The following is a 26,533-nucleotide window of genomic DNA, read 5'->3' as shown; positions in this document are numbered from 1 at the left end:
TGAGGGGCCCCACCAATCTCATACTGATGATGGTGGATAGTCATCAATACTTTAAAGGGAACCTGTCACCCCGTTTTTTCCGTATGAGATAAAAATACCATTAAATAGGGCCTGAGCTGTGCATTACAATAGTGTATTTTGTGGACCCTGATTCCCCACCTATGCTGCCGAAATACGTTACCAAAGTCGCCGTTTTCGCCTGTCAATCAGGCTGGTCTGGTCAGATGGGCGTGGTGACATCGCTGTTCCTTCCCCCAGATCTTCCTTATTTTTCCGTTGGTGGCGTAGTGGTTTGCGCATGCCCAAGGCCCGAATCCACTTCATAGGTGTGGAAAAAGAGCGCGATCTGCGCTATTCCCCTGGTGATTGGTGGGGGCGGCCATCTTCCTGTGGCCGCGCGTGCGCAGATGGAGCGCTCTGCTGCCTGCGGCTTCAGGAAAATGGCCGCGGGATGCCGCGCGTGCGCAGATGGAGATCGCGGCGGCCATTTTCCTGAAGCAGAGTTCGCATCTCGGCTTCAGGAAAATGGCCGCCGCGATCTCCATCTGCGCACGCGCGGCATCCCACGGCCATTTTCCTGAAGCCGCGGGCAGCAGAGCGCTCCATCTGCACACGCGCGGCCACAGGAAGATGGCCGCCCCCACCGATCACCAGGGGAATAGCGCAGATCGCGCTCTTTTTCCACACCTATGAAGTGGATTCGGGCCTTGGGCATGCGCAAACCACTACGCCACCAACGGAAAAATAAGCAAGATCTGGGGGAAGGAACAGCGATGTCACCACACCCATCTGACCAGACCAGCCTGATTGACAGGCGAAAACGGCGACTTTGGTAACGTATTTCGGCAGCATAGGTGGGGAATCGGGGTCCACAAAATACACTATTGTAATGCACAGCTCAGGCCCTATTTAACAGTATTTTTATCTCATACGGAAAAAACGGGGTGACAGGTTCCCTTTAATGCCAAAGTTTTTGCATACGTCCTAAAATATGGGAGTAACTTCTTTCTGCTGCTATTTATGTGTATTGAATAGTCTAACCATTGCATTAATGCTTAAGTAAATTACTTGTGTATGTATGAAAGTCCTTTTTATTATTATATTTTACAGAAAAACCTGCACCCACCACATCAGCTGCAGTTTCAGATTGTTACTCCGGAAATGGAGAAAATTATAGAGGTACAATATACATGACGATTTCAGGTAAAAGATGTCAGGAATGGAGCTCTATGGTGCCTCATACACATGCGAAAACTCCCGATAAATATCCAAATGGGTGAGTAAAGTTTTCACTAGACTATATGACATTTCCCTTCACCACTTTGCAACTTTCTGTTTTTGCACTTTTCTCCTCCCCTTCTTCCAAGACCAATAACTTTTTTAGTTTTTTGTCAATATAGCAGTATCGGGGCTTGTTTTTATGGGACAAGTTGTACTGAATGACACTATTGATTATACCATATATTGTACAGGAAAACGGGAAAAAATTACAAAAGAGGTGAAATTGTGAAAAAAAAGTGCAATTCCACAATTTTTTTTTGCACTTTTATTGACCATGTTCACTGTATGGTAAAATTGATCTGGTATTATGATTCTCCAGGTCAGTACGAGTTTGTAGATACCAAACCTATATAGGTTATTTTCTATTTAAGTTGAGAAAAAAATTCCAAAATATGTAAAAAAAATAATTTTGCTCTGTCGCCATTTTCCAAGACCCGTAGTGTTTTCATTTTTTGGGATCTGGGGCTGGGCGATGGCTTAATTTTGGCAGCTTGAGCTGAAATCTGTTCTATGATACTACTTTGGGGTAGAAAGGATGTTTTGAATGCCTCTTATTGCATTTTATTGCAATGTTGTGATGGCCAAAAAAATGTAAATTTGGCGTTTTGATTTTTTTCTTGTTAAGCTGCTTACCGATTAGATTAATTAATTTTATGTTTTGATAAATCAGACATTTCTGAACTCAGCGATAATAAATACGTGTATTTTTCTTAATCGTTTTATTTTCAATGGGGCAAAAGAGGGGCGATTTGAACTAATTATTTTTTAATTTATTTTAAAAAAAGTCACATTTTTAGTGACTTCAATAGCCCCCTTAGGAGACTAAAAGCTGCAATTGTTGGATCACCTGTGCTACACATGGCAGGTCTATAGCATTGCTACAGTTGTGCTCAAATGTTTACATACCCTGGTAGAATTTTTACTTTCTTGGCCTTTTTTCAGAGGATATGAATGACAGCACCAAAACTTTTTCTCCACTCATGGTTAGTGGTTGGGTGAAGCCATTTATTGTCAAACTACTGTGTTTTCTCTTTTTAAATCATAATGACAACCCAAAATATCCAATGACCAAAACTTTTGAGCACAACTGTATATATAGTAGAAATCACAATCTCCTATCAACGCCAACAATGAGCCAGTGTTCACAAGAGATTCACAACCACAGACATGGGGGTCATCAGCAGACCCCCTGCTGTCATGAAAACCCATTGGTGCCCTGCGATCATGTGACAGGTGCACGGATGGCTGGGATTTATAACAAAATACCGGCTGGCGACTGTTAAATCTTGCTGTCAGTGATTAACAGGAGGATTTAACAATTTGACAGCTGAGGGTGGAGCAGCACTGTACCCGTGACTGTTAAGTGTATATATTTAAATCAGCCATCAAGTGCGGGAAAAGATGCAGGCTCATCGTCAGAGCCCGCATCAAAAGCAGGGACACAGCCTTTGATGTACTAGTACAACAAAGGTAGTGAAGGGGTTAAAGTGAACCTGTTGTGACCAGAAACATTATTTACCTGCAGAAATAGGCAGAACATATCCTTAGCCAACCACTAATACTGTCTTTGATAACAAGCCAAGGTATGAAAAACATGTATTTTTCATTACTCGATAGTAAATAAATGTATGGTTTGACAGTTTTGTTTCCATTTTTTCCCCATTTGCATATTATTACCATATCTATCTGCCCTGTAATTTCCATAGTGTTACAATTCTGAGGAGTGTAGTTAACTCCTTAAGCTCAAAATTTTCTAAGAATTTAAATATAAAAATAAACTTTATAAATTTGATATCGCAATTATTGTACTGATCTGGAGAATCATTTTTGTCCGGCAGAAATAGGGTTATTCTGCAGGTAATTAGTGTTACAATCATGTTAGGCAGCCTCACTGGAACTACATTGGCTACAGGGAGAAAATAATGGACTTATAGCCTCGCCTCCAGCCATAGGGGCAGTTGTAATACTTTGATAGACAGCTTGCATTGCCCACAAACAATGCACACATGTGGTGCCCACAATCGCTGCAGTGCATTCAGTCAGCCAAAGCAGAGGGGAGTGATTGTAGCCACGCTCGCTATATAGAGATAGCATACCAAACGATAGCTGAATTGTAAACCGTGAAGGAAATAAGTATTTGATCCCTTGCTGACAAAGACATGAACAGTCTATAATTTTAAGGGTAGGTTAATTTTAATATTGAGAGATAGAATATCAAAAATAAAATCCAGAAACTCACATTGTATAAATTATATAAATTTATTTGCATTTTGCAGTGAGAAATAAGTATTTGATCCCCTACCAATCATTAACCCCTTAATCCCATATGATGTACTATACCGTCGAGGTGGGGTGGGCCTTAATTCCCGGTGACGGTATAGTACGTCATACGCGATCGGCCGCGCTCACGGGGGGAGCGCGGCCGATCGCGGCCGGGTGTCGGCTGCATATCGCAGCTGACATCCGGCACTATGTGCCAGGAGCGGTCACGGACCGCCCCCGGCACATTAACCCCCGGCACACCGCGATCAAACATGATCGCGGTGTACCGGCGGTACAGGGAAGCATCGCGCAGGGAGGGGGCTCCCTGCGGGCTTCCCTGAGACGATCGGTACAAGGTGATGTACTCACCTCGTACCGAACGTCTTCTCCCTGCAGGCCCCGGATCCAAAATGGCCGAGGGGCTGTATCCGGGTCCTGCAGGGAGCACTTCCGGGTCGGAGCAGGCTGCAGATGAAAGCTGCAGCCTGCTCCGATGAAAGTATGATCACGGATCTGATAGAGTGCTGTGCACACTATCAGATCTGCGATCTGTGATGTCCCCCCCTGGGACAAAGTAAAAAAGTAAAAAAAAAAATTTCCACATGTGTAAAAAAAAAAATAAATAATTCCTAAATAAATAATAATAAAAAAAAAATATTATTCCCATAAATACATTTCTTTATCTAAAAAAACCAAACAAAAACAATAAAAGTACACATATTTAGTATCGCCGCGTCCGTAACGACCCAACCTATAAAACTGGCCCACTAGTTAACCCCTTCAGTAAACACCGTAAGAAAAAAAAAAAAAAAACGAGGCAAAAAACAACGCTTTATTACCATACCGCCGAACAAAAAGTGGAATAACACGCGATCAAAAAGACGGATATAAATAACCATGTTACCGCTGAAAACGTCATCTTGTCCCGCAAAAAACGAGCCGCCATGCAGCATCATCAGCAAAAAAATAAAAAAGTTATAGTCCTCAGAATAAAGCGATGCCAAAATAATTATTTTTTCTATAAAATAGTTTTTATCGTATAAAAGCGTCAAAACATAAAAAAATGATATAAATGAGGTATCGCTGTAATGGTACTGACCCGAAGAATAAAACTGCTTTATCAATTTTACCAAGCGCAGAACGGTATAAACGCCTCTCCCAAAAGAAATTCATGAATAGCTGGTTTTTGGTTATTCTGCCTCACAAAAATCGGAATAAAAAGTGATAAAAAATGGTCACGTGTCCGAAAATGTTACCAATAAAAACGTCAACTCGTCCCGCAAAAAACAAGACCTCACATGACTCTGTGGACCAAAATGTGGAAAAATTATAGGTCTCAAAATGTGGAGACGCAAAAACTTTTTTGCTATAAAAAGCGTCTTTTAGTCTGGTTTCACACTTGCGTTTTTATCTGCATGCGTTTTTTAAAAAAACCGCATGTGTGAAAAAATGCATGTAAACGCGGTAAAACGCATGCGTTTTTATAGAAAAACACAAGAAAACAAGAAAAAAACAAAAAACCCTAACCCTACCCCTAACCCTACCCCTAACCTGAAATACGTGGCACTGAAATACGTGGCACTGAAATATACGTTTATATACGTATATACGTATATAAGTGCCACGATATTTCAGTGGCCACGTATATAAGTGCCACGTATTTAAGTGCCACGTATTTAAGTGCCACGTATTTAAGTGCCACGTATTTAAGTGCCACGTATTTAAGTGCCACGTATTTCAGTGCCACGTATTTACGTGCCACGTATTTACGTGCCACGTATTTTTCAGTGCCTGAAATACGTGGCACTGAAATATACGTTTATATACGTATATACGTATATAAGTGCCACGATATTTCAGTGGCCACGTATATAAGTGCCACGTATATAAGTGCCACGTATTTAAGTGCCACGTATTTAAGTGCCACGTATTTAAGTGCCACGTATTTAAGTGCCACGTATTTCAGTGCCACGTATTTCAGTGCCACGTATTTACGTGCCACGTATTTTTCAGTGCCTGAAATACGTGGCACTGAAATACGTGGCACTGAAATATCGTGGCACTGAAATATCGTGGCACTGAAGTATTTACGTGCCACGTATTTTTCAGTGCCTGAAATACGTGGCACTGAAATACGTGGCACTGAAATACGTGGCACTGAAATACGTGGCACTGAAATATACGTTTATATACGTATATAAGTGCCACAATATTTCAGTGGCCACGTATATAAGTGCCACGTATTTAAGTGCCACGTATTTAAGTGCCACGTATTTAAGTGCCACGTATTTAAGTGCCACGTATTTACGTGCCACGTATTTACGTGCCATGTATTTTTCAGTGCCTGAAATACGTGGCACTGAAATACGTGGCACTGAAATACGTGGCACTGAAATACGTCGCACTGAAATACGTGGCACTGAAATACTGTGGCACTGAAATATTGTGGCACTGAAATATTGTGGCACTTAAATACGTGGCACTTAAATACGTGGCACTTAAATACGTGGCACTTAAATACGTGGCACTTAAATACGTGGCACTTAAATACGTGGCACTTATATACGTGGCACTTATATACGTTGCACTTATATACGTGGCACTTATATACGTGGCACTTATGACTGTCAGAAAATGTTCAGTAAACGGTTAGGGGTAGGGTTTCAGGTAGAATTGGGGAGTTTCCACTGTTCAGGCACATCAGGGGCTCTCCAAACGCGACATGGCGTCCAATCTCAATTCCAGCCAATTCTGCGTTGAAAAAGTAAAACAGTGCTCCTTCCCTTCCGAGCTCTCCCGTGCGTCCAAAAAGGGGTTTACCCCAACATATGGGGTATCAGCGTACTAGGGACAAATTGAACAACAACTTCTGGGGTCCAAGTTCTCTTGTTATCCTTGGGAAAATAAAAATTTGGGGGGCTAAAAATCATTTTTGTGGGAAAAAAAATATGTTTTATTTTCACGGCTCTGCGTTGTAAACTGTAGTGAAACACTTGGGGGTTCAAAGTTCTCACAACACATCTAGATAAGTTCCTTGGGAGGTCTAGTTTCCAATATGGGGTCACTTGTGGGGGGTTTGTACTGTTTGGGTACATCAGGGGCTCTGCAAATGCAACGTGACGCCTGCAGACCAATCTGTCATGATCTCAATGGCAAGAGAACATAGCATCAGCATATATAGGAACTAGCTCTTGGAAGATGGGAACTGAGCTGACCATGAACTAAACCTAACGCACAACTAGCAGTGGCCGGGTAGCATGCCTACGTTGATTCTAGATGCCCAGCACCAGCCGGAGGACTAAATAATGCTAGCAGAGGAAAATATTAGTCCTAGCTCACCTCTAGAGAAATACCCCGAAAGGAGACAGAGGCCCCCCACATGTATTGGCGGTGAATTAAGATGAAATAACAAACGTAGTATGAAAATAGGTTTAGCAAATTTGAGGTCCACTTACTACATAGCAGAAGACAGAAAGGACACTTTCATGGTCAGCTGAAAACCCTATCAAAACACCATCCAGAAATTACTTTAAAACTCTGGCATTAACTCATAACACCAGAGTGGCAATTCCTGTTCACAAGAGCTTTCCAGACACAGTAATGAAACTACAGCTGTGAACTGGAACAAAAATGCAAAAACAAACATGGACAAGAGTCCAACTTATCTAGTAGTTGTCTTGGAGCAGGAACAAGCACAGAGAGGCTTCTGATAACATTGTTGACCGGCAAGCAACTAACAGAGCAGCAAGGTTATATAGCGACTCCCACATCTTGATGGGAACAGGTGAACAGAGAAGATGAAGACACCAGTTCAATTCCACCAGTAGCCACCGGGGGAGCCCAGAATCCAAATTCACAACAGTACCCCCCCCTCAAGGAGGGGGCACCGAACCCTCACCAGAACCACCAGGGCGATCAGGATGGGCCCTATGAAAGGCACGAACCAGATCAGAGGCATGAACATCAGATGCATTCACCCAAGAATTATCCTCCTGGCCGTATCCCTTCCACTTGACCAGATACTGGAGTCTCCGTCTGGAAACACGAGAGTCTAAAATTTTCTCCACAATGTACTCCAACTCACCCTCAACCAACACCGGAGCAGGAGGCTCAACGGAAGGCACAACCGGTACCTCATACCTGCGCAATAATGACCGATGAAAAACGTTATGAATAGAAAAGGATGCAGGGAGGTCCAAACGGAAAGAAACAGGGTTAAGAATCTCCAATATCTTATACGGGCCGATGAACCGAGGCTTAAACTTAGGAGAAGAGACCCTCATAGGGACAAAACGAGAAGACAACCACACCAAATCCCCAACACAAAGCCGAGGACCAACACGACGGTGGCGGTTGGCAAAAAGCTGAGTCCTCTCCTGGGACAACCTCAAATTGTCCACCACCTGCCTCCAGATCTGATGCAATCTCTCCACCACAGCATCCACTCCAGGACAATCCGAAGATTCCACTGTTGTGAATTTGGATTCTGGGCTCCCCCGGTGGCTACTGGTGGAATTGAACTGGTGTCTTCATCTTCTCTGTTCACCTGTTCCCATCAAGATGTGGGAGTCGCTATATAACCTTGCTGCTCTGTTAGTTGCTTGCCGGTCAACAATGTTATCAGAAGCCTCTCTGTGCTTGTTCCTGCTCCAAGACAACTACTAGATAAGTTGGACTCTTGTCCATGTTTGTTTTTGCATTTTTGTTCCAGTTCACAGCTGTAGTTTCGTTACTGTGTCTGGAAAGCTCTTGTGAACAGGAATTGCCACTCTGGTGTTATGAGTTAATGCCAGAGTTTTAAAGTAATTTCTGGATGGTGTTTTGATAGGGTTTTCAGCTACCATGAAAGTGTCCTTTCTGTCTTCTGCTATGTAGTAAGTGGACCTCAAATTTGCTAAACCTATTTTCATACTACGTTTGTTATTTCATCTTAACTCACCGCCAATACATGTGGGGGGCCTCTGTCTCCTTTCGGGGTATTTCTCTAGAGGTGAGCTAGGACTAATATTTTCCTCTGCTAGCTTTATTTAGTCCTCCGGCTGGTGCTGGGCATCTAGAATCAACGTAGGCATGCTACCCGGCCACTGCTAGTTGTGCGTTAGGTTTAGTTCATGGTCAGCTCAGTTCCCATCTTCCAAGAGCTAGTTCCTATATATGCTGATGCTATGTTCTCTTGCCATTGAGATCATGACAGTTTGACCGGCCCACTAAAGGGTTAAAATCCTTGGCTGAGAAAGGAGAGAAATAAGTAGTCTGCTGAAATTTTTTTTTTTTTTTTTTTTTCTCTCCTTCTAATCTTTGAATGGCTCTGTGTCCACCTGTTTGTAATGGATCTTCAGAGTGTAACTGCAGGTTTGAATAATCTCGCCACGAAGGTACAAAAATTGCAAGATTTTGTTTGTCATGCACCTGTATCTGAGCCGAGAATTCCTCTGCCGGAATTTTTCTCGGGGAATAGATCCGGGTTTCAGAATTTTCGAAATAATTGCAAATTATTTTTGTCCCTGAAATCTCGCTCTGCCGGAGACCCTGCACAGCAGGTCAGGATTGTGATTTCCTTGCTCCGGGGCGACCCTCAAGACTGGGCTTTTTCATTGACACCAGGGGATCCTGCGTTGCTCAATGTGGATGCGTTTTTTCTGGCCTTGGGGTTGCTTTATGACGAACCTCATTTGGAGCTTCAGGCAGAAAAAACTTTGATGTCCCTATCTCAGGGGCAAGATGAAGCGGAAATTTACTGCCAAAGATTCCGTAAATGGTCTGTGCTTACTCAGTGGAATGAGTGCGCCCTGGCGGCGACTTTCAGAGAGGGTCTCTCTGATGCCATTAAGGATGTTATGGTGGGGTTCCCTGTGCCTGCGGGTCTGAATGAGTCCATGACAATGGCTATTCAGATCGATAGGCGTTTGCGGGAGCGCAAACCAGTGCACCATCTGGCGGTGTCCACTGAGAAGTCGCCAGAGAGTATGCAGTGTGATAGAATTCTGTCCCGAAGCGAGCGGCAGAATTTTAGACGGAAAAATGGGTTGTGTTTCTATTGTGGTGATTCTACTCATGTTATATCAGCATGCTCTAAGCGCACTAAAAAGCTTGGTAAATCTGTTTCCATTTGCACCTTACCGTCTAAGTTTATTCTATCTGTGACCCTGATTTGCTCTTTGTCATCTATTACCACGGACGCCTATGTCGACTCTGGCGCCGCTTTGAGTCTTATGGATTGGTCCTTTGCCAAACGCTGTGGGTATGATTTAGAGCCTTTGGAGACTCCTATTCCTCTGAAGGGGATTGACTCCACCCCATTGGCTAATAATAAACCACAATACTGGACACAAGTAACTATGCGTATTAATCCGGATCACCAGGAGATTATTCGCTTTCTGGTGCTGTATAATCTACATGATGATTTGGTGTTAGGATTGCCTTGGCTGCAATCTCACAACCCAGTCCTCGACTGGAGAGCTATGTCTGTGTTGAGCTGGGGATGTAAGGGGGCTCATGGGGATGTACCTGTGGTTTCCATTTCATCATCTATTCCCTCTGAAATTCCTGAGTTCCTGTCTGACTATCGTGACGTCTTTGAAGAATCCAAGCTTGGTTCGTTACCTCCGCACCGAGAGTGCGATTGTGCCATAGATTTAATCCCGGGTAGTAAATACCCAAAGGGTCGTTTATTTAATCTGTCTGTGCCTGAACATGCTGCTATGCGAGAATATATAAAGGAGTCCTTGGAAAAGGGACATATTCGTCCATCGTCATCTCCTTTAGGAGCCGGTTTTTTCTTTGTGTCAAAAAAAGACGGCTCTTTGAGACCATGTATTGATTATCGGCTTTTGAATAAAATCACTGTTAAATATCAATACCCATTGCCGTTGCTGACTGATTTGTTTGCTCGCATAAAGGGGGCCAAGTGGTTCTCTAAGATTGACCTTCGTGGGGCGTATAATTTGGTGCGAATCAGGCAGGGGGATGAGTGGAAAACCGCATTTAATACGCCCGAGGGCCACTTTGAGTATTTAGTGATGCCTTTTGGTCTTTCAAATGCTCCGTCAGTTTTCCAGTCCTTTATGCATGATATTTTTCGCGATTATTTGGATAAATTTATGATTGTGTATCTGGATGATATTCTGATTTTTTCGGATGACTGGGACTCTCATGTCCAGCAAGTCAGGAGGGTTTTTCAGGTTTTGCGGTCTAATTCTTTGTGTGTGAAGGGTTCTAAGTGTGTTTTTGGGGTACAGAGGATTTCCTTTTTGGGATATATTTTTTCCCCCTCTTCCATTGAAATGGATCCTGTCAAGGTTCAAGCCATTTGTGATTGGACGCAGCCCTCTTCTCTTAAGAGTCTTCAGAAATTTTTGGGCTTTGCTAACTTTTATCGTCGATTTATTGCTGGTTTTTCGGATATTGCTAAGCCATTGACCGATTTGACTAAGAAGGGTGCTGATGTTGCTGATTGGTCCCCTGATGCTGTGGAGGCCTTTCGGGAGCTTAAGCGCCGTTTTTCCTCTGCCCCTGTGTTGCGTCAGCCTGATGTTGCTCTACCTTTTCAGGTTGAGGTCGACGCTTCTGAGATCGGAGCTGGGGCAGTGTTGTCGCAGAAAAGTTCTGACTGCTCCGTGATGAGGCCTTGTGCCTTCTTTTCCCGTAAATTTTCGCCCGCTGAGCGGAATTATGATGTTGGGAATCGGGAGCTTTTGGCCATGAAGTGGGCTTTTGAGGAGTGGCGCCATTGGCTTGAGGGGGCCAGACATCAGGTGGTGGTATTGACTGACCACAAAAATTTGATTTATCTTGAGACCGCCAGGCGCCTGAATCCTAGACAGGCGCGCTGGTCATTATTTTTCTCTCGGTTTAATTTTGTGGTGTCATACCTACCGGGTTCTAAGAATGTTAAGGCGGATGCCCTTTCTAGGAGTTTTGAGCCTGACTCGCCTGGTAACTCTGAGCCCACAGGTATCCTTAAGGATGGAGTGGTATTGTCAGCCGTTTCTCCAGACCTGCGGCGGGCCTTGCAGGAGTTTCAGGCGGATAGACCTGATCGTTGCCCACCTGATAAACTGTTTGTTCCTGATGATTGGACCAGTAGAGTCATCTCTGAGGTTCATTCTTCTGCGTTGGCAGGTCATCCTGGCATTTTTGGTACCAGGGATTTGGTGGCAAGGTCCTTCTGGTGGCCTTCCCTGTCACGAGATGTGCGAGGCTTTGTGCAGTCTTGTGACGTTTGTGCTCGGGCCAAGCCTTGTTGTTCTCGGGCTAGTGGATTATTGTTGCCCTTGCCTATTCCTAAGAGGCCTTGGACGCACATCTCGATGGATTTTATTTCAGATCTGCCAGTTTCTCAGAAGATGTCTGTCATCTGGGTGGTGTGTGACCGTTTTTCTAAGATGGTCCATTTGGTTCCTCTGCCCAAGTTGCCTTCTTCTTCCGAGTTGGTTCCTCTGTTTTTTCAAAATGTTGTTCGTTTGCATGGTATTCCTGAGAATATCGTTTCTGACAGAGGGACCCAATTCGTGTCTAGATTTTGGCGGGCATTCTGTGCTAGGATGGGCATAGATTTGTCTTTTTCGTCCGCTTTCCATCCTCAGACGAATGGCCAGACCGAGCGGATTAATCAGACCCTGGAGACATATCTGAGGTGTTTTGTGTCTGCTGACCAGGATGATTGGGTTGCTTTTTTGCCATTGGCGGAGTTCGCTCTCAATAATCGGGCCAGCTCTGCCACTTTGGTGTCCCCGTTTTTCTGTAATTCGGGGTTTCATCCTCGATTTTCCTCTGGTCAGGTGGAATCTTCGGATTGTCCTGGAGTGGATGCTGTGGTGGAGAGATTGCATCAGATCTGGGGGCAGGTGGTGGACAATTTGAGGTTGTCCCAGGAGAAGACTCAGCTTTTTGCCAACCGCCACCGTCGTGTTGGTCCTCGGCTTTGTGTTGGGGATTTGGTGTGGTTGTCTTCTCGTTTTGTCCCTATGAGGGTCTCTTCTCCTAAGTTTAAGCCTCGGTTCATCGGCCCGTATAAGATATTGGAGATTCTTAACCCTGTTTCCTTCCGTTTGGACCTCCCTGCATCCTTTTCTATTCATAACGTTTTTCATCGGTCATTATTGCGCAGGTATGAGGTACCGGTTGTGCCTTCCGTTGAGCCTCCTGCTCCGGTGTTGGTTGAGGGTGAGTTGGAGTACGTTGTGGAGAAAATCTTAGACTCTCGTGTTTCCAGACGGAGACTCCAGTATCTGGTCAAGTGGAAGGGATACGGCCAGGAGGATAATTCTTGGGTGAATGCATCTGATGTTCATGCCTCTGATCTGGTTCGTGCCTTTCATAGGGCCCATCCTGATCGCCCTGGTGGTTCTGGTGAGGGTTCGGTGCCCCCTCCTTGAGGGGGGGGTACTGTTGTGAATTTGGATTCTGGGCTCCCCCGGTGGCTACTGGTGGAATTGAACTGGTGTCTTCATCTTCTCTGTTCACCTGTTCCCATCAAGATGTGGGAGTCGCTATATAACCTTGCTGCTCTGTTAGTTGCTTGCCGGTCAACAATGTTATCAGAAGCCTCTCTGTGCTTGTTCCTGCTCCTAGACAACTACTAGATAAGTTGGACTCTTGTCCATGTTTGTTTTTGCATTTTTGTTCCAGTTCACAGCTGTAGTTTCGTTACTGTGTCTGGAAAGCTCTTGTGAACAGGAATTGCCACTCTGGTGTTATGAGTTAATGCCAGAGTTTTAAAGTAATTTCTGGATGGTGTTTTGATAGGGTTTTCAGCTACCATGAAAGTGTCCTTTCTGTCTTCTGCTATGTAGTAAGTGGACCTCAAATTTGCTAAACCTATTTTCATACTACGTTTGTTATTTCATCTTAACTCACCGCCAATACATGTGGGGGGCCTCTGTCTCCTTTCGGGGTATTTCTCTAGAGGTGAGCTAGGACTAATATTTTCCTCTGCTAGCTTTATTTAGTCCTCCGGCTGGTGCTGGGCATCTAGAATCAACGTAGGCATGCTACCCGGCCACTGCTAGTTGTGCGTTAGGTTTAGTTCATGGTCAGCTCAGTTCCCATCTTCCAAGAGCTAGTTCCTATATATGCTGATGCTATGTTCTCTTGCCATTGAGATCATGACATTCCACCTGACCAGAGGAAAATCGAGGATGAAACCCCGAATTACAGAAAAACGGGGACACCAAAGTGGCAGAGCTGGCCCGATTATTGAGAGCGAACTCCGCCAATGGCAAAAAAGCAACCCAATCATCCTGGTCAGCAGACACAAAACACCTCAGATATGTCTCCAGGGTCTGATTAATCCGCTCGGTCTGGCCATTCGTCTGAGGATGGAAAGCGGACGAAAAAGATAAATCTATGCCCATCCTAGCACAGAATGCCCGCCAAAATCTAGACACGAATTGGGTCCCTCTGTCAGAAACGATATTCTCAGGAATACCATGCAAACGAACAACATTTTGAAAAAACAGAGGAACCAACTCGGAAGAAGAAGGCAACTTGGGCAGAGGAACCAAATGGACCATCTTAGAGAAACGGTCACACACCACCCAGATGACAGACATCTTCTGAGAAACAGGCAGATCTGAAATAAAATCCATCGAGATGTGCGTCCAAGGCCTCTTAGGAATAGGCAAGGGCAACAATAATCCACTAGCCCGAGAACAACAAGGCTTGGCCCGAGCACAAACGTCACAAGACTGCACAAAGCCTCGCACATCTCGTGACAGGGAAGGCCACCAGAAGGACCTTGCCACCAAATCCCTGGTACCAAAAATGCTAGGATGACCTGCCAACGCAGAAGAATGAACCTCAGAGATGACTCTACTGGTCCAATCATCAGGAACAAACAGTTTATCAGGTGGGCAACGATCAGGTCTATCCGCCTGAAACTCCTGCAAGGCCCGCCGCAGGTCTGGAGAAACGGCTGACAATACCACTCCATCCTTAAGGATACCTGTGGGCTCAGAGTTACCAGGCGAGTCAGGCTCAAAACTCCTAGAAAGGGCATCCGCCTTAACATTCTTAGAACCCGGTAGGTATGACACCACAAAATTAAACCGAGAGAAAAATAATGACCAGCGCGCCTGTCTAGGATTCAGGCGCCTGGCGGTCTCAAGATAAATCAAATTTTTGTGGTCAGTCAATACCACCACCTGATGTCTGGCCCCCTCAAGCCAATGGCGCCACTCCTCAAAAGCCCACTTCATGGCCAAAAGCTCCCGATTCCCAACATCATAATTCCGCTCAGCGGGCGAAAATTTACGGGAAAAGAAGGCACAAGGCCTCATCACGGAGCAGTCAGAACTTTTCTGCGACAACACTGCCCCAGCTCCGATCTCAGAAGCGTCGACCTCAACCTGAAAAGGTAGAGCAACATCAGGCTGACGCAACACAGGGGCAGAGGAAAAACGGCGCTTAAGCTCCCGAAAGGCCTCCACAGCATCAGGGGACCAATCAGCAACATCAGCACCCTTCTTAGTCAAATCGGTCAATGGCTTAGCAATATCCGAAAAACCAGCAATAAATCGACGATAAAAGTTAGCAAAGCCCAAAAATTTCTGAAGACTCTTAAGAGAAGAGGGCTGCGTCCAATCACAAATAGCTTGAACCTTGACAGGATCCATTTCAATGGAAGAGGGGGAAAAAATATATCCCAAAAAGGAAATCCTCTGTACCCCAAAAACACACTTAGAACCCTTCACACACAAAGAATTAGACCGCAAAACCTGAAAAACCCTCCTGACTTGCTGGACATGAGAGTCCCAGTCATCCGAAAAAATCAGAATATCATCCAGATACACAATCATAAATTTATCCAAATAATCGCGAAAAATATCATGCATAAAGGACTGGAAAACTGACGGAGCATTAGAAAGACCAAAAGGCATCACTAAATACTCAAAGTGGCCCTCGGGCGTATTAAATGCGGTTTTCCACTCATCCCCCTGCCTGATTCGCACCAAATTATACGCCCCACGAAGGTCAATCTTAGAGAACCACTTGGCCCCCTTTATGCGAGCAAACAAATCAGTCAGCAACGGCAATGGGTATTGATATTTAACAGTGATTTTATTCAAAAGCCGATAATCAATACATGGTCTCAAAGAGCCGTCTTTTTTTGACACAAAGAAAAAACCGGCTCCTAAGGGAGATGACGATGGACGAATATGTCCCTTTTCCAAGGACTCCTTTATATATTCTCGCATAGCAGCATGTTCAGGCACAGACAGATTAAATAAACGACCCTTTGGGTATTTACTACCCGGGATTAAATCTATGGCACAATCGCACTCTCGGTGCGGAGGTAACGAACCAAGCTTGGATTCTTCAAAGACGTCACGATAGTCAGACAGGAACTCAGGAATTTCAGAGGGAATAGATGATGAAATGGAAACCACAGGTACATCCCCATGAGCCCCCTTACATCCCCAGCTCAACACAGACATAGCTCTCCAGTCGAGGACTGGGTTGTGAGATTGCAGCCAAGGCAATCCTAGCACCAAATCATCATGTAGATTATACAGCACCAGAAAGCGAATAATCTCCTGGTGATCCGGATTAATACGCATAGTTACTTGTGTCCAGTATTGTGGTTTATTATTAGCCAATGGGGTGGAGTCAATCCCCTTCAGAGGAATAGGAGTCTCCAAAGGCTCTAAATCATACCCACAGCGTTTGGCAAAGGACCAATCCATAAGACTCAAAGCGGCGCCAGAGTCGACATAGGCGTCCGTGGTAATAGATGACAAAGAGCAAATCAGGGTCACAGATAGAATAAACTTAGACGGTAAGGTGCAAATGGAAACAGATTTACCAAGCTTTTTAGTGCGCTTAGAGCATGCTGATATAACATGAGTAGAATCACCACAATAGAAACACAACCCATTTTTCCATCTAAAATTCTGCCGCTCGCTTCGGGACAGAATTCTATCACACTGCATACTCTCTGGCGACTTCTCAGTGGACACCGCCAGATGGTGCACTGGTTTGCGCTCCCGCAAACGCCTATCGATCTGAATAGCCATTGTCATGGACTCATTCAGACCCGCAGGCACAGGGAACCCCACCATAACATCCTTAATGGCATCAGAGAGACCCTCTCTGAAAGTCGCCGCCAGGGCGCACTCATTCCACTGAGTAAGCACAGACCATTTACGGAATCTTTGGCAGTAAATTTCCGCTTCATCTTGCCCCTGAGATAGGGACATCAAAGTTTTTTCTGCCTGAAGCTCCAAATGAGGTTCGTCATAAAGCAACCCCAAGGCCAGAAAAAACGCATCCACATTGAGCAACGCAGGATCCCCTGGTGTCAATGAAAAAGCCCAGTCTTGAGGGTCGCCCCGGAGCAAGGAAATCACAATCCTGACCTGCTGTGCAGGGTCTCCGGCAGAGCGAGATTTCAGGGACAAAAATAATTTGCAATTATTTCGAAAATTCTGAAACCCAGATCTATTCCCCGAGAAAAATTCCGGCAAAGGAATTCTCGGCTCAGATACAGGTGCATGACAAACAAAATCTTGCAAATTTTGTACCTTCGTGGCGAGATTATTCAAACCTGCAGTTACACTCTGAAGATCCATTACAAACAGGTGGACACAGAGCCATTCAAAGATTAGAAGGAGAGAAAAAAAAAAAAAAAAAAAAATTTCAGCAGACTACTTATTTCTCTCCTTTCTCAGCCAAGGATTTTAACCCTTTAGTGGGCCGGTCAAACTGTCATGATCTCAATGGCAAGAGAACATAGCATCAGCATATATAGGAACTAGCTCTTGGAAGATGGGAACTGAGCTGACCATGAACTAAACCTAACGCACAACTAGCAGTGGCCGGGTAGCATGCCTACGTTGATTCTAGATGCCCAGCACCAGCCGGAGGACTAAATAATGCTAGCAGAGGAAAATATTAGTCCTAGCTCACCTCTAGAGAAATACCCCGAAAGGAGACAGAGGCCCCTCACATGTATTGGCGGTGAATTAAGATGAAATAACAAACGTAGTATGAAAATAGGTTTAGCAAATTTGAGGTCCACTTACTACATAGCAGAAGACAGAAAGGACACTTTCATGGTCAGCTGAAAACCCTATCAAAACACCATCCAGAAATTACTTTAAAACTCTGGCATTAACTCATAACACCAGAGTGGCAATTCCTGTTCACAAGAGCTTTCCAGACACAGTAACGAAACTACAGCTGTGAACTGGAACAAAAATGCAAAAACAAACATGGACAAGAGTCCAACTTATCTAGTAGTTGTCTTGGAGCAGGAACAAGCACAGAGAGGCTTCTGATAACATTGTTGACCGGCAAGCAACTAACAGAGCAGCAAGGTTATATAGCGACTCCCACATCTTGATGGGAACAGGTGAACAGAGAAGATGAAGACACCAGTTCAATTCCACAAGTAGCCACCGGGGGAGCCCAGAATCCAAATTCACAACACCAATCCATTTAAGTCTGCATTCCAAATGGCGCTCCTTCCCTTCCGAGCTCTGTCATGCGCCCAAACAGTGGTTCCCCCCCACATAGGGGGTATCAGCGTACTCAGGACAAATTGGACAACAACTTTTAGGGTCCAATTTATCCTGATACCCTTGTGAAAATACAAAACTGGGGGCTAAAAAATCATTTTTGTGAAAAAGAAAAATAATTTTTATTTTCACTGCTCTGCGTTATAAACTGTAGTGAAACACTTGGGGGTTCAAAGTTCTCACAACACATCTAGATAAGTTCCTTGGGGGGTCTAGTTTCCAATATGGGGTCACTTGTGGGGGGTTTGTACTGTTTGGGTACATCAGGGGCTCTGCAAATGCAACGTGACGCCTGCAGACCAATCCATTTAAGTCTGAATTCCAAATGGCGCTCCTTCCCTTCCGAGCTCTGTCATGCGCCCAAACAGTGGTTTCCCCCCACATAGGGGGTATCAGCGTACTCAGGACAAATTGGACAACAACTTTTAGGGTCCAATTTATCCTGATACCCTTGTGAAAATACAAAACTGGGGGCTAAATTTCATTTTTGTGAAAAAAAAAAAAAAATTATTTTCACGGCTCTGCGTTATAAACTGTAGTGAAACACTTGGGGGTTCAAAGTTCTCACAACACATCTAGATAAGTTCCTTGGGGGGTCTAGTTTCCAATATGGGGTCACTTGTGGGGGGTTTGTACTGTTTGGGTACATCAGGGGCTCTGCAAATGCAACGTGACGCCTGCAGACCAATCCATTTAAGTCTGCATTCCAAATGGCGCTCCTTCCCTTCCGAGCTCTGTCATGCGCCCAAACAGTGGTCCCTCCCCACAAATGGGGAATCAGCGTACTCCAGACAAATTGGACAACAACTTTTGGGGTCCAATTTATCCTGATACCCTTGTGAAAATACAAAACTGGGGGCTAAAAAATCATTTTTGTGAAAAAAAAAAATAATTTTTATTTTCACGGCTCTGCGTTATAAACTGTAGTGAAACACTTGGGGGTTCAAAGCTCTCAAAACACATCTAGATAAGTTCCTTAGGGGGTCTACTTTCCAAAATGGTGTCACTTGTGGGGGGGTTTAATGTTTAGGCACATCAGGGGCTCTCCAAACGCAACATGGCATCCCATCTTAATTCCAGTCAATTTTGCATTGAAAAGTAAAATAGCGCTTCTTCCCTTCTGAGCTCTGCTATGCGCCCAAACAATGGTTTACACCCACATATGGGGTATCGTCGTACTCAGGACAAATTGCACAACAACTTTTGTGGTCTAATTTCTTCTCTTACCCTTGGGGAAATAAAAAAATGGGGGTGAAAAGATCATTTTTGTGAAAAAATATGATTTTTTATTTTTACGGCTCTGCATTATAAACTTCTGTGAAGCACTTGTTGGGTCAAAGTGCTCAACACACATCTAGATAAGTTCCTTAAGGGGTCTACTTTCCAAAATGGTGTCACTCGTGGGGGGTTTCAATGTTTAAGCACATTAGGGGCTCTCCAAACGCAACATGGCGTCCCATCTCAATTCCAGTCAATTTTGCATTGAAAAGTCAAATGGCGCTCCTTCCCTTCTGAGCTCTGCCCTGCACCCAAACAATGGTTTACACCCACATATGGGGTATCAGTGTACTCAGGACAAATTGCACAACAATTTTTGGGGTCCAATTTCTTCTCTCACCCTTGGGAAAATAAAAAATTGGGGGTGAAAAGATAATTTTTGTGAAAAAATATGATTTTTTATTTTTACGGCTCTGCATTATAAACTTCTGTAAAGCACTTGTTGGGTCAAAGTGCTCACCACACATCTAGATAAGTTCCTTAGGGGGTCTACTTTCCAAAATGGTGTCACTTGTTAGGGGTTTCAATGTTTAGGCACATCAAGGGCTCTCTAAATGCAACATGGCGTCCCATCTCAATTCCAGTCAATTTTGCATTGAAAAGTCAAATGGCGCTCCTTCCCTTCCGAGCTCTGCCCTGCGCCCAAACAATGGTTTACACCCACATATGGGGTATCAGCGTACTCAGGACAAATTGCACAACAATTTTTGGGGTCCAATTTCTTCTCTCACCCTTGGGAAAATAAAAAATTGGGGGTGAAAAGATAATTTTTGTGAAAAAATATGATTTTTTATTTTTACGGCTCTGCATTATAAACTTCTGTAAAGCACTTGTTGGGTCAAAGTGCTCACCACACATCTAGATAAGTTCCTTAGGGGGTCTACTTTCCAAAATGGTGTCACTTGTGGGGGGTTTCAATGTTTAGGCACATCAGGGGCTCTCCAAATGCAACATGGCGTCCCATCTCAATTCCAGTCAATTTTGCATTGAAAAGTCAAATGGCGCTCCTTTGCTTCCAAGCTCTGCCATGCGCCCAAACTGTGGTTTACCCCCACATATGGGGTATCAGCGTACTCAGGACAAATTGTACAACAACTTTTGGGGTCTATTTTCTCCTGTTACCCTTGGTAAAATAAAACAAATTGGAGCTGAAATAAATTTTGTGTGAAAAAAAGTTAAATGTTCATTTTTATTTAAACATTCCAAAAATTCCTGTGAAACACCTGAAGGGTTAATAAACTTCTTGAAAGTGGTTTTGAGTACCTTGAGGGGTGCAGTTTTTAGAATGGTGTCACACTTGGGTATTTTCTATCATATAGACCCGTCAAAATGACTTCAAATGAGATGTGGTCCCTAAAAAAAAATGGTGTTGTAAAAATGAGAAATTGCTGGTCAACTTTTAACCCTTATAACTCCGTCACAAAAAAAAATTTTGGTTCCAAAATTGTGCTGATGTAAAGTAGACATGTGGGAAATGTTATTTATTAAGTATTTTGTGTGACATATGTCTGTGATTTAAGGGCATAAAAATTCAAAGTTGGAAAATTGCGAAATTTTCAAAATTTTTGCCAAATATTCGTTTTTTTCACAAATAAACGCAAGTTATATTGAAGAAGTTTTACCACTAACATGAAGTACAATATGTCACGAGAAAACAATGTCAGAATCGCCAAGATCCGTTGAAGCGTTCCAGAGTTATAACCTCATAAAGGGACAGTGGTCAGAATTGTAAAAATTGGCCCGGTCATTAACGTGCAAACCACCCTCGGGGCTTAAGGGGTTAAGAGTTCTGGCTCATACAGACCAGTTAGACGCTCCTAAACAACTCGTTACCTACATTAAAAACAGCTGTCTTACATAGTCACCTCTATAAAAGACTCCTGTCCACAGACTCAATTAGTCAGTCAGACTCTAACCAGTCAGGGACAAGATCTTAGATTTGCACAAAGCTGGAATGGGCTACAAAACCATGACTAAGACTCTGGGTGAGAAGGAGACAACTGTTGGTGCAATAGTAAGAAAATGGAAGAAATGCAAAATGACTGTCAATCGACATCGACCTGGGGCACCATACAAAATCTCACCTCATGGGGTATGCTTGATCATAAGGAAGGTGAGATATCAGCCTAGAACTACATGGGAGGGAACTTGTTAATGATTTCAAGGCAGCTGGGACCACAATCACCAAGAAAACCATTGGTAATACATTACGCCGTAAAGGTTTAAAATCCTGCAGTGACCGTAAGGTCCCCCTGTTCAAGAAAGCACATGTGCAGGCCCATCTGAAGTTTGTCAATGAACACCTGGATGATTCTGTGAGTGATTGGGAGAAGGTGCTGTGGTCAGAGCAGACAAAAATTGAGTTCTTTGGCATTAACTTAACTCGCCGTGTTTGGAGGAAGAAAAATTATGCCTACGACCCAAAGAACACCGTCCCATTGTCAAGCATGGAGGTGGAAACATTACGTTTTGGGGGTGTTTCTCTGCTGATGGCACAGGACAACTTCACCGCATCAAATGGGAGAATGGCTAGAGCCATGTACCATAAAATCTTTAGTGACAGCCTCCTTTCCTCTGCAAGGACATTAAAAATGGATCGTGGCTGGGTCTTCCAGCTAGACAATGACCCAAAACATACATCCAAGCCAACAAAGGAGTGGCTAAAAAAGAAGCACATTAAGGTCATGCAGTGGCCTAGCCAGTCTTCAGACCTTAATCCCATAGAAAACTTATGGAGGGAGTTGAAGCTCCGAGTTGCCAAGCGACAGCCTCAAAATCTTAATGATTTAGAGATGATCTGCAAAGAGGAGTGTACCACAATTTCTCCTGACGTGCGCGAACCTCATCATCAAGTACAAAAATCATCTGACTGCTGTGCTTCCCAACAAGGGTCTTGCCACCAAGTATTAAGTCTTCTTTGCCAGAGGGATCAAATATGTATTTCTTACTGCAAAATGCAAATAAATTTATATAATTTATACAATGATAGTCTGGATTTTATTTTTGATATTGTGTCTCTCAATGTTAAAATTAACCTACCCTTAAAATTGTAGACTGTTCATGTCAGTGGGCAAACTTACAAAATCAGCAAGGGATCAAATACTTATTTTCTTCACTGTACGTAATCAAATTAAATTATACTTAGGCCTTTCAAAGTGCATGGAGCCTATTAAAGTGTCACAGAATCAATTAGAGCCAACATAAGATACAACACTAACCTGAAATAATCATCAGATACAAAAGAGAAAATCTGTATCATGTATACACAAACGTCAACAAAGAGTTAACATTCGGAACAAATGATAAGGGAAAGTAAAGCATCATCACCAGAATATTGTTACAGTATTATATAGATATAGTAGAAATATTTCATGGTACATGTATGGTAGCATATACAGTAAATGATCACATTTGTCATAACAGTGACAATTAATATGTTACAATCTGCAGCATCTTAGGATGTACATGTAATATCTGTAAATAACCAGTAGAGAGCAGCAGACTGTAATAAATTGTGGTATGCTCCACAAATAATCCACCCTCCCCCCCCCCCAAAAAAAAAAAAAAAAAGGTGCTGCAGGCTGTATGGTAAATATGGTCAGAATATAATCAATGAAATATTTGCATTTTATAACTTTTTCCACACAATTTTATCACAAAAACTGAAGGATTTTCTAGTATCAGCAAAGTGAATGCAATTTTTGAAGTCTTATGCACTTTTTGCTTATTTTTTCCATGTCAATTATGACAGCATTTTTGTAGGATTTGTCACATAGTCTGATGAATGTGGGAAAAAAGCACATAAAAAACAAGCCAAAAATGCACATACCTTGTTTCCCTGAAAATAAGCCCTAGCAGGAATTTTCGTCCTTTCTGGGAGTAGGCTAGAAATAATAGCCCTACTTCAAAAATAATTCCTATATGTAGTTTAATGAGGAAGTGTCCAGGCAGCTAAAAAATTTAAAGAATACAGCAGGACCCTTAATTAAAGAAATCAGACATCCCCCCAAAAAATTGCACTCACCAGACCCCAAACTGGAGCTGACAAGTGCCAATGGTGGATGGGCTCTTGCACAGAGATCTGCATCGCTTCAATGTCCCTCGTCATTCCACCTGCATTGCACTGGGGCGCAAACACACAGATCAGGTCCCAGTATCTGACACTCATCCTGGATCCAGATGTAGAAGGTCTTTGCGATTAGCTCAAGCACCTTCTTGATCGTTGTATCTCTGTTGTGAAGCCATATCCACCTCCCTTTAGAACCCAATGGTTATCTCCACCTTCTGCTGCTAATTAGACTCCTTTGCTAAGGGTTTATATTCATTCCATGTCTGCAGCATGTTTCTTGTGTTAGCTCTTACTTGTCTCTGTCTAGTTGGAAGTACTAACAGTCAATTTGTACCTTCTCAGAAGACTCTTGGAGGATTGCTGGCATGACATCTCGGGGTCTTCATGCTAAGTGTTCCCTTGTTCGTCTACCCTTTCTGTCTTTAGTGGAGACTGACTAGTGGGCACCCCATCCTCTCCCTAACCAGGGCCTATCACTAAGGTCAGGCAGGGATTAGGTTCCTGCTCAGCAATAGGTGCAGAACCTATTTAGGGATGTTAAGGGCAGACAGGATGATTTTAGATCTGTCTAGGGGTCTCTACTTCCCACTTCCCTAGTAGGCTCCCCCTGCCTCTTCCCTTTGTTATGCACTTACTCCTTCCTCACCCAGCGCGACAGTATCACTTCACTGTCACTCACACATCGAGTCACAGTCTAATTCTGCTCGCACACACAGGTTACGTCCCAGTATTACTTCTCTCTCACAAACTCCGCTTGAGTGATACTGCTTCTGGCAAGCTGGTGTAGCCAACCACTATGAAATGCAGGGAGACGAGAGTGAGGCATCTTTGTACTTGCCAACTCTAATGTAAAGGGTCTGGTATGTGCAGTTCTTTTGGGGGGAGTCTGCTTTCTTTGTGGGTAAATAGCAGATAGAGAATAATGCATTTAAAAATGGAAATGAAAGTCTAAATACTGTATGTATTTAGCCAGAAGATGCCACCACATAAAACTGAGAAAAAGCAATAGATTGGGAATAAAAGGCCACCTGAAAGTTCATAGCATCTCATACTGTCAAGTGCAAAGCAGAAAAACGTGAGCGTTTATATTAATATGTCATTTTTACTAGGTCACTAAAATGAAAAAAAATTCTGCAATAATGTCTTTCATCCTGTAATAATATCTCTCATTATAGACCTTCCTGTTCTAATTTGGAATGGTATCATAATTAAACAAGCAATAATCTTTATTACAAAAAATCACAGAAGGAAAAAACAACAGTACGAACAAGCCCCTAAAAAACCCCGTAAAAACAGGGCAGCGTGGTTCAGACAAAGTGCAACTTGCATATACATATTATAAATAATTACATGCAGTATAACAAATACACGAGTACATAGCCATGTTAGAGATGATTACAAGGCAATGGAGTGAGTATAATGAGCAAGACAAAATAGTTGTTCGTAATCTGCAATAGGCAGTAATTCTTTTAAAACAGCTTAACCAAGCATAGTTCAATAATACAGACCATGTGCCATTATAGTTGGTAGAACCACACTACCCAGCACCCCTGATGGAGAACATTATTTCTGGAAGGGGCTGAGGATGGGCGACATTATACAAGGAAGGAGCGCATAAGGAGGGGGACATTATATCAGGAAGGGGCCCAGGATTGGTGACATTATAACAGGAAGAGACTCAGTATCTACCCAGTAGATATTAGAGCAGGAACTTAATACAATGAAAAACGATTTGCAGACATCAGGAAATAGTATCATGTGGGGGAAACCACTATAAGAGTTAATTCAGACCAATACTGCTACTTTAGATATAACAAATATAAATTGAAATTATATCATAATTAAACAAGCAATAATCTTTATTACAAAAAATCACACAGCAAGAAAAACAGACAGCACAAACAGTGCTCTGCAATACACTTCAGCTGAGTGTCATCCTTAGATGAACATCCAGCTAAAGTTGGTGCTGGCATTGGCAAGCCCTCATCCCACCCGGACCTGGTTGTGGTCACATCGTTCGCACTTGTTACTCCCCTGACACAAGCATTTTTTGATGTATGCTTTTAAGGGCTTTGGCAGACGGACAAAGCTTTTCTCATCCAAAAGAGTCGGACCGATAAATGACACTCTGATCAAACTATGATCAGAGTTTGATCAGAGTGTGGTCAAAGTGTGATCCTATCAGGGGCTGGCTGGCAATTTTCAGCCTGGGGGGCAATCACAAGGCAGTGGCCCTCGAGTTGCGGTGGCCCTCCTTTTTCCTGCCTATATCTGGCCACTGCATTAAAGTAGCAGAGATAACAGACTTTAAAAACAGGCTGGTACACAAATATGGGAACTGAACGGAGCTTGCTGCATAGATATGGGAGCAGAATCGAGCTTACTCCAGAGATATGGGAACAGAACGGAGCTTACTACAGAGATATGTGAGCAGTACAGAGCTTACTACAGAGATATGGGAGCAGAACAGAGCTTATTATAGAGATATGGGAGCAGAACCGAACTTACTAGATTCAGAGATATGGGAGCCGAACCGAGCTTACTGCAAAGATATAGGAGCAGAACCGAGCTTACTACAGAGATATGGGAGCAGAACCGAGCTAACAGCAAGGATATGGGAGCAGAACCGAGCTAACAGCAAGGATATGAGAGCAGAACCAAGCTTACTGCAGAGATAGGGGAGCAGAACCGAGCTTACTACAGTGATATGGGAGCAGAACCGAGCTTACTGCAGAGATATGGGAGCAGAACCGAGCTTACTACAGAGATAAGGGAGCAGAACCGAGCTTAATAAGTCTACTACATGGAACCAAGTCTGCTACATAGAAACTGGAGCAGAACTGAGATTACGACATACATACAGTACCATAATCTAGATTACTACATTGATAGAGTACCAGAACCAAGCTTACTGCTTAGATATGGTGCCATAACGGAGCTTACTTACAAACATACACACAACAATACAGCTACACAGTGCCTAGTACTATCTCCACTACACAGAGAATACATAATATTATAATATCACCATTACCTCTACATGAAACTACATTCTATACAAAGACCAATGATGCCACCATACACTCCCTGACAGAAGTTATGTCGCTTATCCATGTTATGTAAA

General features: G+C 43.4%; 1 protein-coding gene across 1 annotated transcript in view; it reads left to right on the top strand.

The window, feature by feature from the left end:
* The window catches only part of PLG (plasminogen), a 179,678-nt gene that overhangs the window by 97,791 nt on the left and 55,354 nt on the right, over positions 1-26,533 (top strand). Inside the window, exon 10 of the mRNA XM_077289158.1 lies at positions 1,111-1,276. Within this exon, the coding sequence (XP_077145273.1) occupies positions 1,111-1,276 (166 nt within the window). The remainder of the gene's footprint in view (positions 1-1,110; positions 1,277-26,533) is intronic.

This window comes from Ranitomeya variabilis, chromosome 2 (assembly GCF_051348905.1).
Source record: "Ranitomeya variabilis isolate aRanVar5 chromosome 2, aRanVar5.hap1, whole genome shotgun sequence".
NCBI classification, from domain to species: domain Eukaryota; kingdom Metazoa; phylum Chordata; class Amphibia; order Anura; family Dendrobatidae; genus Ranitomeya; species Ranitomeya variabilis.
This window is presented reverse-complemented; position numbering and strand designations above follow the sequence as displayed.